Raw genomic sequence first — 16,008 nt, forward strand, 5'->3', positions numbered from 1 at the left:
TCTTCCACTGCGGATTACAACTGCGAGTCATCACCCAACCACCTCAACACCAAGACAAAAATCTTCCTCCGGAATACCACCTTCCTTATCTTGCTTTGAATCCCTCAAATTCGGCTGCCTTCTCCGCTCTAAGCACCGGCTCCTAGTAATCGGAATGCGCTTCCATACACTTCTTCTGGGTGGCGGTCACCTCGAAACCCTTCTCCACAGTATCCTCCTTGTTCCTCTCCGCATCTTCGATATGCTTCTCCCAAACAATGAAGCTCTCCAACGCTTTTGTCTTCAGTGCTGGAGGTATTCTTAATTTGTCTGATCGGAAGATTTTAATTTGTATGCCAACTTATGCCTACATTATAAGTTAGTGGCAAGAAATTTTATTTACATTAAAAAAAAGTTAAAAAGAGAATTTTTTTGTTGCTGTTCTTTCAATGCCGTCGAAATCTTGCAGCTGAACATAATGTATATATGTCTTCATAGTTTCAACTTCTTTGAAAATGAAAATATAAATAGCTATTATTACAGCAAATAACTGGAATAAGAATAATAATCACAGCACCAAACATATAAACAATCAATTATCTTAAATTTTAGAATATCATATTTGTTTTCTGCTAACAATCTGACCCGGGAGTTCAAAAAAAAATTGCCCTTTTTGCGGCTCTTTCATGGAGGACCAATATGGTTGATGCAAAATCTACAAATGTCAACCAATCTTATAAGCAAAGGTAAATAGAAGATGGGTTCTGATATGGGGAGAGTGAAGCCTGTCTGCTTCGCAAATCAGCCACTATTTTTTGCATTTTGAAGCAAGCAGCAAACAACTTCAAATAAACAGCATTTGGAAGAAAAGCAGCCCCATCCTGTGAGAAAAACCTTCGGCTTCTGTACATATTTCATGCAAATGAAGTGAATCAATCAACCTATGAACAGAAAATTCCAAATAATATGCAATCTTTCTTGGTTAATGTATATATATATATATATATAAGTGACATCCTTATGAGTTCAACGGTTATAGTAGCATTTTCTCAAAATGATTTAGATCCAGACAAATGAATACACAACTTTAAAGCAGAGTTGCAGATCCTCAAATTGTTCCTTCCTACTCCTAATGCATTTCAGTGGTTTTCGGTTTTCTTCTGGAAGAAGAGTGATCCTAATAAAACAGCAATGCCTGTAATTGCGATGGTGAACAGAAGACGCCTCTGTGAAAACCCCTGTAGCGGCGGCCTTCTTTGCCCACCTTGTTCTCTCTCAGCTGCTCTTGCATCCCTTCTGGCAGATTCCAAATGAACCACAAGCATGAAATTATAAGTTAAATCCATGGTACTAGAAGATTTCAGGTTAATTCCAAAGATCCTGATGGCAGTACAGTATATGGTGACAGCTTAGAATGGGAAAATAAAACATAGTTATAATCGACAGAAGTGGATTTTGGATCAAATAGGTTTATCTCTAAGCCATCTGACATAAATGATATTACATATGGTTATGCATATTGAGAGTCCATGTAGGGGGGAGTTCAGCAGCTTGGCCAAGCAATTTAGAATTTTGTACTAATGCTGTAATATGTTGGAAATGTGAGGACCATTGTTTGGTAATTTAGTTTGGGTTGGATGAAAAAAGGTCCTCACTCAACTACTACCACTAATAATAATACTATCCAATTAACACAAGATTAGCTTCAATCTCCAAATCCATCAGTCATCCCACTAATTAAAAACTTAAGGTTTCACCTTATTTGCATTACTGCAATCCTAAGGCAGGTTTTTCAAATTGAATCACAACATATTTCCAGTATCTCTTTGATCAATATCTTCTACATTCTTCCTTTACAGGAACATATTTTATATATGGCATAAGAGGCCAGTGCAGAACCATTAACTTACGAGGGCAATAGGAATGAGCATCATGTAGTTTCTAGGAAAAACTCTCGAGGAAGATAGAAAAACCAACATCAAAGTGATCTAAAGAGAATCTCGACATGGCCCTTAAATTTAACCCATTAAGAGTTAGCTAGAAGTTGGCATGGGAAGATTTACTAGTAGGTTCAACATCCAAGGGATTTCAGCATATCTGAAGAAACAGAACAAAAAGGCACTGATTCATAGATGCAAAAGATAAACAACAGTAGATCACTATCTACCTTGAAGAACTGACGGTATGATCTGAGACACCAACACCATTATCTTGGACACCGACACTGTTATCTGGTGCACCATTGCACATGGCTTCATGGCCATTCCTTTCACGCAGTCTAACATACCTTCTACACAGATGACATAATTCCGTTCGGTTGCCACATACTTCCTAGAAATTAGAAACAACACAAAACTATCACAACCAAAATTGCAGCCAAAATATGTCACTAGGTTTAATGTGTTCCACTTCAATATGCTTGTACCTGATGCTCTGACAGATCAATTGCAGGCAAAGGAAACTCACAAAATTCGCATGTGACAATCCTTTGGGGGCAATTTTCACCTTTATGAACAGCTAAAATTTCACGTTCCATAGTCTCACTGCAGAGTGAGCAGGATACCTGGTAATACAAATTTGTTAGTAGTGCAATACATATAAAAAAATAAAATATAGAACTTGATTCAACCCAACCAAAACTATTTCGAGCAATGAATTCTTTTTTGTATATTCCCATGTGGTACTTTACAGTTACATAAGTTTACTCAATATTTTTGGAGGCTTTAAGCATACTTTTTTATCAGTTCGCTATATTTTAAGAAGGATTCTTCATCCTTCTTTTATATTGATTTATCCATAATTTAATACATTTTTTTTTGTTTTTGATTAAAAAAGAAAAAGCAAAATCAACTCAACCAAAACCTTACCCCAATTATCAGGGGTTGGTTACACCGTTCCATTTTCCACCACTTATTACAACATTGTTACCGTTATACTATTTAGGGATCCTCCATCAAATGCTTTAGCTTAAATGTAAAAGGCTCAAAATAGTTATGGCAAAAATGTAAAGGAAAATACTTAGTTTGAGTATGACATAAATATATAGTCTATATGCAGCTTCTACATCTTCAAGCAACCTCTATTAAAAAATCACAACTAAAAATGTTATAGTATCTTTAAAATCTGCACTTCTTCATGACAACCCAATTCTTTTTTTAAATGTATCCTCCCCAAGTAAGAAGTAAGGCCAGATATTGCCTATGAGTGGTCTCATGGAATGACTTGAGGCCTTTGTTTCAGTAGTTGGGCGAGGGCTACCTGGGGTGTATCCTTAACCTACTGAGGTAAAAATGGCCAATTTGAGAGGGAAATCATCTGGTGACACTTTGTCCCAAGCCATCCTGAAGCTTTGCACCAGGGAATGGTCTAAAGTAGGGCCGGCCCATTTTGCTTATTATAGGCTCCAGTATGTGCACTGGTCAAACCTTTTGGGCAAATAGCGCAGAAATTGATGACAGCATATCTTTTAAGAACGGAGAGAAATACCACTAACTTGACCTTGCAATTCCTTCCAATAAAATTTTGCCAAAGTAATTGCAAGTAACTCTCCATAACAAACAAAAAAAAAAAATCCTTTACTTACAAAGAACAGTGAATAAGTCCTTTGGGAACACATGACATGGTATTTCATGTGGTAAAAGACTTTTTAAGATAAATTCACCTACCGCAGCATGGGTATTTAAGTAATGTTCCTCAGCATGTTTTTTTGGAACCATGTCAGCACAATGTTTACATCTTTCCAGATTTCGGGAGCAGTGAGCATAGTGCAAATCGATATTTGTAGAAGGAATAGCTTTGTCACTGAAAACATGAAACATTCAGTAGTCAGCAGACTTCATGGGTTAGACAACTGAAAAAGAGGTTAACTGAAAATTTTATTAACTTAATGAACACGAATAAACCACTAACTATTGGAAGATGAATGCAATATTCAAAATATTAAGAAAGCATCAAGTTACACCTTCAGGAAAACCTTTCTTTTTAGGCAAGCAAAAAGTGTATTAAATAGCACCAATAGAAAAAAGGGAGGGGGTGGGGTGCAATCGGTGTACACAGGGACACATTCAGGAAATGATCTTTAGAAGATCTAACTTTCAAATTGGAACAAGGAAACAAGAGAGAGTATTGAAAAGAAGGAAAGATTTCCCATAATTCAGAAAATGTTCTCAACTTGGGACAAGTGGTTAAGCTAACTATCAAATTTTTTTTTCATAAGTATTCCTTTTTCAACTTGAATCTTTTCAAGAAAGAAAAGAGATAATAATCTAAGATATAAAGTGATTTGACTAAGGCTTCGATTAGATCATGAAAAATGAGAGCAAAAGAAAAAAGGAAGGAATGGGGAAAGGAAAATAAAAAATAAGTTTGAGCTTAATAAATTTTATTCGATGCTTCTCCAATTTAATTTCTCTTTCAATGAATGGAGAATTTGACATAGCACAAGTTTTTTAAAATAATTTCCATTATATTTTATTTTTGTTCTTATTTTCCATGATAAGTTAAACAAAAGAATTAAATATTTATTCCTTCTTACTCTTTTCCTTTCTCAAAATCTAAATAGAGTGACTCTCATCATTTCTCTAGATTTGGAACCAACCATCTAAAGCTTAAACACTATAAACATGTGTAAAGAAAGATAATGGGAAAGCCAAAACATGTCCAGTTCCAACATAACTTAACTATTGCCAAGAAATGCCACCATTTCAAATGGCAAGTAATACCATGTATCTCAACCGGTTCTGTATCTTAATCGGAGAATATGCAGTTTCATTTAAGTTATCTTTTTTGATCAATAAGTATAAGATTGTATTGCAAAGAGGCGTTAAAGAAGCGACCCACCAAATTACAGTATAAAGGGACTTACCCCCTTACAAAAGGGCCCAAACATCAAAGGACAAGGTAGAACAAAAAAACCTCTCCCTTAACGCATACACACCCAATCTATATAATCTATTAAGGTCGAAGGACCATCTTTTATCCACACTTTGGATTCCGACCACAAAAAATATACAAAAGATGCTTTCAGCCTTTGAATGGACAGCTCACAATCCTCAAAAGCAATTGAATTTCTAGCCTTCCAAATAACCCAAAACAAGCATATCGGTCCCATTTGCCACGCCACCTTCCTTTTCTTTCCCACAAAAGACCCCCTCCACCCTAAAAGGGTTTCCTTGACCGATCGGGGGAAAACCCACGAAACACCAAAAAAGGAAAGGAACACCATCCATACTTCCCTCGTTTTTTCACAATGGATAAGAAGGTGATCAATTGTCTCCTCACTCTTATGGCAAAGAAAACATCTATTTGCCATAACCCAACCTCTCTTTTGCAAGCAATCCAAGGTTAGAACTCTCCCCCAAGAAGCCTCCCACGCAAAAAAGCTCAATTTGGGCTGCACACAAGAATTCCATATAATTTTTGAAGGGAAAAAAGCAAGAGACCCCGGCTGCATAGTCCTATACAAAGATTTCACCGAGAAGTCCCCATTCTTTGATGCCATCCACTTCACCTTATCCTCCTCCTCCCCCCTAACCTTCTTCCCTTCCAAGCAACGAAATAGCCTTTCCACTTCTTCACCTTTCCAGTTTCATTTAAGTTATCTAGGGCCTAGGATAGAGAGTTGGGTTGGTGTTGTACCCCACATGAAATTAGGATAGGGACCATAGGACCACCATAAAAAATAAAAATTTTAAAACTTGCATAGTTCCTGGCTGCATAGTCACTCTGCACCATTCACTTTATTCTTCCATCAAATTGATCAATCACATGCTTCACCAACTCGCAATGCTTATTTAACAAATTTATGAGGTATGCCATCATGATTCCCTTCAAAATCACGAGTTATAATTTCCAGTAAAATTCCAGTTACTACCTTCTCATATTCTTGTTATCTTTAATTCATTTGGACAAAATTTATTCTTAGCATACGAAATATTTTGCAATTTCAGCAAGACCCCAGAAATACATGTCAAGTGAACCAAGAGGATAAGGCAACAATCCATATGGTAATTGATATGTTACACAAATAAGCAGTACCACAACATGCACAATTTGAGTGAAGAAGTCATATTGATTGATCTGACTAAGGAAAAAGTTACTTCAACAGAATGAGTTATACTGTAAGTCAGCAACCACACAAGTGATTTTTCTTTTTGGTAGCCTCAAACCTATTTAATCCCATAGGCTCATACAAAACCGAACCCCCTAACTGGCTATCTCAATACAGAACATATCCTAGGGATTCGCTACCCTTGCCATTTAAAGAAGCATATGTAGTGCTAGTTGAATTGTTTCATTATTTTTGCTACCATCAAGATGAAAGCAAGAAAAGCCATCGAGAACAGATAGACTAAAAGAATACCAAGAAAATGGCCCAGGCATTGTGGATGCCCATAGCACATGAGAAATATTGTTTGTGGCATTGCAGGACAAGGCTGCTACTTTTGGATCTTAGAAAGTAGCAGGGAGAGGAGGGAAGTGAAGAGAAATCAAATTCTCTTGTTCGGTTTCCCATGAAAAATTGGAAGAGAAATGAACATCTAAAAACTTATATATTTTAAAGGGTTAATTTCATTCATCTCCCTTCAGATTTTGACTAAATATACCCAACTCCCATTAATTTGAAGTTTTATTAGATACCTCCCTTATTTTGAGTGAGAGGAGGTGAGTAAAAATAACAAAGAAAAGGATCAAGAAGGCATTTGATGAAATTTCAAACCGATAAGATTAAGGTGTTGGTTGTGTTTTAACTTTTTACTGAAAACAATTTGCTTTTAGATTTCAAAAAATTTATTTTTTTGCTTTTTGTTGACTTATCACTTATTTCTTAAATTTTTTTTTTACTGAAAAAAGCAAAAGCCAAAATATTTAACTCTTTCTAATTGCTAAAAGGAGCCTATTGAAACTGAAGCAAACCTCTTGATCTTTTTACTTTTTAATACTTAATAGAAATAAAATATTTTAAAAACAAACCATTTAATACTTAACACTATTAAGCACTACTTAATTTTAAGTTCTATTTAGAATTAAATAAAACAAACAAACACTAAGTGTATTTAGCCAAAATATCATGGAGGTGAATGAAATTAACCTATTTTAAGTGAGGAGGAAAGAATAATTATTCAGCTTAAACTTAATTTTATTTTCCTACACTCGTCATTTTCTTTCCCTCAAACTTTCCATGATCTAAAAAGAACTTTAAAAAATGATCCAGTAGAGAATAGTGATCGAGGAAAAAAAGAGAAAAAGTCCATCCATCACAAAGCCGCAGAACAAAGCATTTTCGCACCACAATTCACAGGCTTTAAACACAGTAGGAATCAAAAATTTCAATTACCAATAAATAAATAAATAACCATTTATGCAATGTTATACCGCTAAGATCGAGAAAAGGCGAGTTACACCGAAAACATAGATTTCATGGACCAATTAAAGCAACGATCATAAATCCCCAAATCTTATTCATGACAAGACCAAAAAAAAAAAATTGAAAAACCTTTACTACCAGTGACTGCAGATGCTCGTGGATTCATTGGATGCAATCGCCATGGAACCGTATATAATCACAAAGAGCTCGCTCTTGATCAAAATTCTGCATCAACAAATAGAATTGAGAAGAAATTATTAAATTTAGGTCAAGAAATCGTACAAAATCATAATACAGAACACTTTAATTGTAATTTAAAATTAAAATAAAATAAAATGCAAAATTAATATGACCATAAACATGGATTCCGCTTTCTTATTTACCTCGGAATTTCCTTTGGACGATCTTCGATTTGTACGAACTTAAATTGTAAGTGTCGATTGGTTTCACTGAAGAAGCCTTTATAGTCTTACGTTGTTTGATTAGGAAAATTCTAGCTCAGTCACCCCACGCTCCTTCGAATCCGTGTGATGCACCCGCTACGGTCCGTCGTTAACATGAACTTGGGCCCAAAGTTTGGGCCCATTTGGTAATGCTTCGGACTCGGAGTCGAATTTGGGCCGACTTGAAATTTGAAATTCTAACTCAAATTTGGCTTAGCCCTGTCTTATAGCCCCTTTATATTTTATGAAATTAGATAACGTTCAGTTCATAATATGGCTTAAGCGTCTCTTGCCCTTTTTCTTTCTCCCTTTTCTCTCAGTTCAAACTTCTCTTCATTCATGATTAATAGCAATTTTGTTATGTTATTTTGGTTTCCACGTAAAAAGAAAAATTTTGTTAATCCTGCCACAAGTCTAAATATTATATATATATATATATGAAAATTATGCTTCCAATTTTTTGGTTAATTTTTTTATTATTGATGTCTAAAATAAATTTTAATGTAATTTTCTTATTATGGTACTATGGCTTTATTACATTCTTTTGAATTAAAACTTGATCCTATTGAAAATACCAATGGAAGTGAAGATCAGGTTATAAATAATACACATTAAAACATTAATAATTGAAGTAAAATTAAGAGTTTTAGTTATGATAATGTCGATTATTCATTCAGTGTTAGGGACATTCGAAATTGCATTTCTAGTGACACTTTTTTAGTTTGGGATAGAAATAGGGTTAGTTATTTTATATATTTTGATATTAAAATTATATCATAAATGATTTTACTTATTAATAGAAATAGACGTGATAATCAATCAAGTAATGGGATGAATAGTTGAATATTTGGCGAGGACAAAAAATAAATAAAAAAAGGAAGTTGTAGTAAAAAGAAGTGGTATTGGGGGCATTTGTCCTATATGTGCAATTTGAAGTTGATTGAATCTTTACCTAGAATAGAGCATAAACCTAAAAAAATTAAGAAGGCTCATTTAGAAATAAGAAAATGACATCGTGGTTTGAATTGAATCTCAATGAAACAATACATTAACGATAAGTTAGTTCAATAAATTTAATGAATTCTTTTATATATATTATACTCATCTTTATTGGGAAATCGAAGAAAAAGCCCCCATCATTTTACGCTCTTATTATGGTGTCACAAAACTGTAATAGTATGAAATTGAGAAGATTTTGTAATTATATCTATTAAAAATTTGTTTGGTAGTGATTTTAAGAAACATTTTTAATATTTAAAAATTTTTATCTTTCAAATATTAAAAATATTAGAAATACTTCATAAAATTATTGTTAAATACACTTTAAGAACTTATTTCACAATTAATTTAGTAGGTGTTTTTAGTTTTTTTGAAGGCTTTAAACAACTATTTTGATAAAAAAAATTCTAATATTTAGAAATACTAGAAGCACTTTCTAAAATTTTATAAAATAAATTTTAATAATCTATTTGAAGTGACTTTAAGAAACATTTTTAATATTTTTGTATTTAAAATTTTGTATGGAAAGAGTTGTTTTCAAGTATTAAAAATATTAAATAAAAAAAAAACTACTTAAAATCAATCACTGTTACACATGCTTGGGAACAGGCATTTGAAAAATAGTCGTTAATGGATGATAATGGTAATTAAACCAATTCTTCCATTCCAGAGCCCACAGGAGGAGGAAAGAACATTCCATTGCATCCTTTGCTTTCCAGTCATCTCACCTGATAATTTTATTTTGTTCATGGGAAGAGAATCCCATGAGATTGCTTATAATTATGTGTTTGGAAAGAGGGGAAAGGTTCCATATCGCCTCAAAATTTTAAATTAAGTAGAAGGTGGTAACTGCTCTTTCTACCTACCAATTGTTGTTGCCTTCATTGGTTAGCTTGTCCATCATTATTTGGGTTTCTTTAATTGCCACAACATTATTCAGTGACAGCTCCACCTCCAACTTTCACTACTTTTTCGAGTAAGTTATATTTTTTAATCTAAATATAAGAATATAAAAAAAGTCTCAAAAAGTTAGAATTTATTTCTACATTTATATCTTTTAATAAAAGTTTTATTTCTTTTTGATGACTTAACTCCATTCAATAAATACAAAATTCAAATATATTTAAAAAAAAAACTCCAATTAAAGGAAAATTGTATTGGTATGTTGTAGTGTTGGAATTCAAGTCATTTTTTTTAGTACTTAATAAATATGAATTGTTTTTTAATTGCTAAGTAGGAAGTAAAATTAAACATAATAAGAAGATAATGAAAATAACGATAAAAATGATATTATATGAAAAAAAAAACACCTTTAATTTGTTTATTATATTATAAAAAAATAAAAAGTTCATATACATATAAATAGGGTTTTAACTTGATTAACCCGAATTTAATCTGAAACAGTTAATCCAAACTCAGCTTAATTCAATTTATAATTTGAGGTACTCAACTCAACCTCATTTTTTTATGCCTAGGTTGAATTGAGTTAAGATGGTTAAATTCAGGTTAATCGGATTGATTAGGTTATATTATTCAAAATCAATATTTTTTATTTTTCTATAGCAAAAATTAAATAATAAATAAGATAAAATTTTAAAACAACAACAAAAATGTAAAAGTAAACTTATATATATTTTTATAAACAAAATAAAAAATATATGATACAATTATTGTTGTAGTATGTGGCTCAAATTGAGTGAAAGATATATGGAGAAAAATGGGTAAATGTCGGAGCGAAGGCGGAGTGATGACATTTGTCATTCAAGGCAATGCCTTGGTACGGTTCATGGGTATTTTTAAAATTTCATTACTTGAGAATTAGTATAAATACTATTTTATGTAATCCTAATTTGATATATAGTGAAAGTCTTCTTTCCTGTTCCTATGAACGTAGATAATCTACAAAACCATATTAAATTAAATAATAAACAAATACAAAATTTAAAAATAGCAAAAAAATTATAAAAGTAAACTTATATATATATATATATAATATAATTATAATTTAATATTTTTTTAAAAAATTTAAAATAAAATATTATTATATAATATAATAAATATTATAAAAATATTAAATCGTAATTAAATTAGTCTCGACTTATTCAAATTTTGGTTTTTCGAATACTAAAAATATTTGTCAAAATCTATTGAAATATTAAAGTTGAATTTGATCGGATGAACCCGCCTAAGTTGCACCCTGCATATAAGTGGCAGGTAAAGTTGCAACTTAATTATAGTGGGTCAGGGAGGGAGTTAAATATCGAAATCTCTCCTTGGGAAAAGAGAAAGATCATTTGCTTCTCCATGATTATATTATATACCACATGAACCTCGCAACCCACACAGAATTAATTTTAAAAGAGAATAAAGAATAGGGCTGTAATTAAAGTAATGGAAGGACAACTTTTTTCTCGGTCTTTGTACTGAATATCATTAAGCTGATGATTGACACTTGTCCATGCTTTTATGTTAAAGGCGTGGAGTGATTATATTATTTTAAACCATCCATTCTCTCGCTTCTGGCCTCTCTCGGTGCTTCAACCACCTCCTTATCAACATTTCTCAATTGTTTTCTTTTCATATTCATTTTCATTTATTTATAATTAATTCTATTATAATTATCATCGCTTATGGAATAGTTTGATTGTTTATTTAGTTTTAAATAATTAAATTCACTTGGTGGGTTTATATTTGAATTAAAATCAAACCATTTCTTTAGTGACCAAAAAATATTTAATCGACCAAATTTGATTACGATCGATTTTGTTCAACTTAAATGGTCATTTTAATTTAAGGTAATTTTAATAATAATGAATTATTTTAATAAAATTTAATATAAAAAAAATTATGAAAAATTAAGTAATTATACATGGGTTTTAAAATATTAATTTAATTCGGTATTTATTAGTTAGAAGACAGAAATCGAAAACTACTTAGATAAAATTAGTTTTCAAAATTTTTAAATTAAATTAATGTTTTTCCTCTCCTTACCATTTATAGACACCCAATAATTTTTTCCCCTTTGAATTGACTAGTTTTCAAACAAAAAGAAACATTTTTTTTTTCTTTTGAAAAATATTAAAATACGGTTGAAAGAAAACACATACAAATAAAAATAAAATCTAATAATACTTTGTAGGGATGGGCCTTATTTATATTTTGATGGTGGTCCCGTAAATAGAACCGAACCATACACATTCAGTGCAGGTGATATCTCTATTGTGCTTCCAAAAGGTACGGCTTTCTTCCCACAACCCTCATGCTTTCGGAGCCACACCACCATTTATAAAAAGGAAAAGATGGGGTTTATTCATTGGCTCGCAGCCTCGCACTCACGTTTTCTTTCCTCACAACTATCTCCTTCTGTTTACTTATCATATTTGTTTTTTTTCAAATGAGGCGGGTATAGAGGGAGAATTGGTTTTTACTTATTGAATTTACATCACAGCCCATGACTGTCTTACGGAGTAAAAATATTAGGGGAGGTCGCCTTTTCCCTTGGTCCATGTACTGAATATGATTTGGCTGATGATTGACACTTGTCCACGCTTTTTCTCTTTCCCTTCCTTTTAATAATAATTAATCTGGAGGTGTGGATCAACACCAAAATATTTTGAACTTTCAGTCTTGTTTTCCAATTTCCAGGTAGGAAAGAATCTCATTGGTGCTCCAAATGTTCTTCACGTGGTTTCCGCCAATCAAAAGGAAATCTGAGGGCAGACTCCAAACCCTAAAAGATCCTTCTTACTGCCGTAATATTTCACACGCGCCAAGGATGTTTGGCATTGGACAGAACTCGATAAAGGCGTGCAAAGAGCAACGTGGATTGGGTAATCGTGATTAATTTTGTCTCCCTCACGTGCATGCCGGGTAATCAAAACCGAACACGTGCCTTTCTCCTCTTACGGGGAATGGCAGTAATTTGTAAATCGGTGGAGGATGCTGATGGATGGGTGGTGGACCACTTGTTAGATCTTGAGAATGAGCATATCCATATGCATGGAGGGTAGCTTAAATTTCATGCTATTAAGCTGATTGGTGGAGCTGGGGTTGTTTGACCGTCCTTTTGCATATGTAACATCCATTGGAACCCACAATTATGGTTATTTACAGCTATATTTTAGTAAAATATTATTTTATTTATTTTTTAATTAATATAATAATAAACCATTATTTATATTAAACTTGTTATGATTTAACTACACCTTTAATTCCTTATTAACATAAAAAAAAATCTAAACAAATAACAAGTCCAAATATTTTTAATTTTTTAAAATTTTTGTAATTTAACTTTTAAGTCAAATTAAGATTTCAACAATATTAATACGAGGGTCATGAATATGTTTCAACAAATTCGTTGTCATAAGTAATATCCGATCCTAGAATGACTATTTTAATTTTAAAACAAGGTGAGAATTATGGTAAACTAAAAATAATTTTTTCTATTATTGCACTTAAATAAAAAAAGTATAATGTCTCTAACACATACTCCACCACCAAATCACTAGTGGAGTCATAAATGTGGGATAGGGGTAAAATAGAAAAAGATTGGTTGTAAAAGGGCAATGCCAATTTAAACAAATAGCAAGTCCAAATATTTTTAATTTTAAGTCAAATTAAGTTTTCAACAATATTAATACTGAGGGTCATGAATATGCTTGAATAGACTCGTTGTCATAAATAATATCTAACCCTCATATAACTATTTTAATTTTAAAACAAGGTGAGGATTCTGGTAAACTAAAAATAATTTTTTCTATTGTTGTACTGAAATAAAAAAGTATAATGTCTTAACACGTACTCCTCCACCAAGCACTAGTGGAGTCATAAATATGGGATTGGTATAAAATAAAAAAAGATTCGTTGTAAAAGGGCAATGCCAGAAGTAAATTTGACTTAATTGATGAAGTCTTTTTTTGCCTTTTAGTTCAGTGAAAATTTACTTTTTCAGGGTTGCTTGCCACCTCCGGGCATATGCTGAGTCCGCCGATGGTTCCAATATTTGGCGAAAGTTTCGGTCTACTCATAACATATAGGGAGGAGATCCATGTAGATTGCAATTTCTAAATGTCCAAAGTATTTAATACGGTAGCCATGTGAGATGAGATGACAGTGGTAACTGCCAACTTGGTACTTTGCATTGCACCGCTGCAGGATCAGATATTTTTTGTATCAAAATTTTGAGATATTTGGCAGCACTTTCTTCGATTTCCTAATTTGGAAACCTCAAAACACAAAAGTGGAAAACCCTTTTCTTTTTCTTTTTCTTTTTCCTTCTTTCTCTGACTTTTCATTCTCCACGTTTTGTACTGACACGTGGTTCACAAGCCTGCTTGGCTGCATCTACCGAGCCAGTTAACATGATTCGTGGACCCAGTCAACGTGAAGAGAACTTGAGTGCTTAATGACCCATATGCCCTTCTATTTTATTGTGCAATGCCAAACACATCCTCGCTTTCTATACCATAATAAAGATGATTAAGTGCTTAATGTTGTGACCCTAACGCGTGGAGAGTATCTTGTATTTCTTCAAATGCAAGTTTTACTTTATTTAATTTGTTTAGATTCCATCTCTTAGGTTACTTTTTAAATTTGAATAGAAGGCTTTCCATATTAAGTTAATTTCACTTTTTTTTTTTTCCAGATTTTCGTTAAATATACTTACTATCCTTAATTTAAAATTTCTTCAAATAGCCTTTTTAATTTGATTCAAAGAGTCAAATTAATACATAAGAAGGATATAGGACGGTCCACTAGAAAGGGGAGTGAAATTAATAAATAAAAAATATAAAGAAAAATAGTGGATAAAATTTTAAATTAATGATAAAAGTGAAACTAACCTATGTCTATAAATAAGTTATTTTACTTTTTTTTTTCAATCTAAAAAGTAATTTCAATATATTTAAGTCTCCTTTCATCATCACTAGATCTCATCCACGAAATAAAATAAATTTAAAATTAATAAATGATTCTTTATATATTATTTTAAATTTATTTAGTTTATTTTAACTCTTAACATATTAGATTTGAAAAAAAAAATGACTTGAAAAATATTTTTTTGGTTTTATTATAAAAAAACATAAAATACAATAAATGTTAATATATTTTTAAATATATTTTTACTTTTCTTTCTTTTTTTATTTATTCTCCATGGAACAAAACATAATTTAAATAATTTAAAAATCCATAAATTTTAATTATATTTATTAATTTTTATATTTTTCATAATACAATCAAATATGATAAAAATATTTTCTCAAAACATTTATTTTTTAATACTTTCCTGAGAATTTTAAAGTTAATCCTTAAAAGGAATTTTTATCTAAGTCCGTGTTTATTATATTTTAATAAAATCCACAAAATATTCGGTTCACTTAAGTTCATACATGTATATATATATATGGTTTGGTATTATTTCTTAAAATCATTCAAAGGCTGCTAGGGATGCAAAATTGATTTAAAGATTCAAAACCTAACCTGGTTCAGGATGGGTCCAGCCTTACAAAGACTAGGCCTAGTTTTTTTTTTTTTTTTTTTAATTATTTTAATAATTATTATTATTATATATATCCTACACCTAGAAAAAAGAAGAGGCACAATTGCCCCTCTTTATTTTACTATTGAGAAAACCACACCTTGCCTGCAGGCATCATTTGAGAGGAGGAGGGTAGTCATCGAGCATCATTTGAATTTGGTGTCTGAAACTAGGGACTAGCCCCGTCCAATTGACGCTCCTGACGTTAGTGGTAAGCACTAAAAAGTAAAAACCAATAGGTCGTGTTCTTTATTGGGTAGAAAAGTTGGAAAAATGGGTTGCTAAAAAATGATTAAATTTGATTAGACTTGTACACAAAAAATGCAAAGCGGTCAGAAAGAATCAGGTGGCGACCTCGTTGACAATGACACACCTCTTCACTCAATTTAACGTCTCAACCCTCTGCAGCCATCTGTAGGACACATTTGTCATTTCAATATCATATTAGCAACTAGCAAGTGGGCGACCTTCACCATCCTGAATTTCCAAAAGCGAGTTTCCTAAAATAGGAATCCACCCTTGTCCCACGTGTCGGCAATCTATACGGTAGACGGCGCTACTTAAAAGGCAAGTGGTTTTATCAATCCTCGGGGAATCTGATTGCGCCACGTACTCTGAGAGTGAAACCACTAGCGGTTTTCTACGCCGAATCGGTGGTTTCTTTTTTTTTCTGTCCTTACAAATTC

The 16,008-nt window shown here is 32.1% G+C and overlaps 1 protein-coding gene across 1 annotated transcript; it reads right to left on the reverse strand.

Annotated features, from left to right (window-relative positions):
* Positions 1-633: 633 nt before the first annotated feature.
* Positions 634-7,832, reverse strand: LOC117907704 (XIAP-associated factor 1-like). Its single transcript, XM_034821343.1, has 6 exons — positions 7,729-7,832; positions 7,484-7,570; positions 3,645-3,780; positions 2,405-2,542; positions 2,147-2,310; positions 634-1,275 (listed from the first exon to the last, which is right to left on the reverse strand). The coding sequence occupies exons 2-6, from the start codon at positions 7,525-7,527 to the stop codon at positions 1,119-1,121; spliced, it is 639 nt and encodes a 212-aa protein (XP_034677234.1). The 5' UTR covers positions 7,528-7,570; positions 7,729-7,832; the 3' UTR covers positions 634-1,118.
* Positions 7,833-16,008: the final 8,176 nt, after the last annotated feature.

Source organism: Vitis riparia, chromosome 18 (genome assembly GCF_004353265.1).
Source record: "Vitis riparia cultivar Riparia Gloire de Montpellier isolate 1030 chromosome 18, EGFV_Vit.rip_1.0, whole genome shotgun sequence".
In the NCBI taxonomy this organism is placed as follows: domain Eukaryota; kingdom Viridiplantae; phylum Streptophyta; class Magnoliopsida; order Vitales; family Vitaceae; genus Vitis; species Vitis riparia.

Excerpts from the sequence above, each read along its gene's own strand:
- LOC117907704 (XM_034821343.1), bottom strand. The coding sequence starts at position 7,527 with ATGGCGATTGCATCCAATGAATCCACGAGCATCTGCAGTCACTG. Across the intron at positions 3,781-7,483 it reads ACGAGCATCTGCAGTCACTG|TGACAAAGCTATTCCTTCTA; the intron begins GTAGTAAAGGTT and ends TCATGTTTTCAG. Across the intron at positions 2,543-3,644 it reads ACTTAAATACCCATGCTGCG|GTATCCTGCTCACTCTGCAG; the intron begins GTAGGTGAATTT and ends TTGTATTACCAG.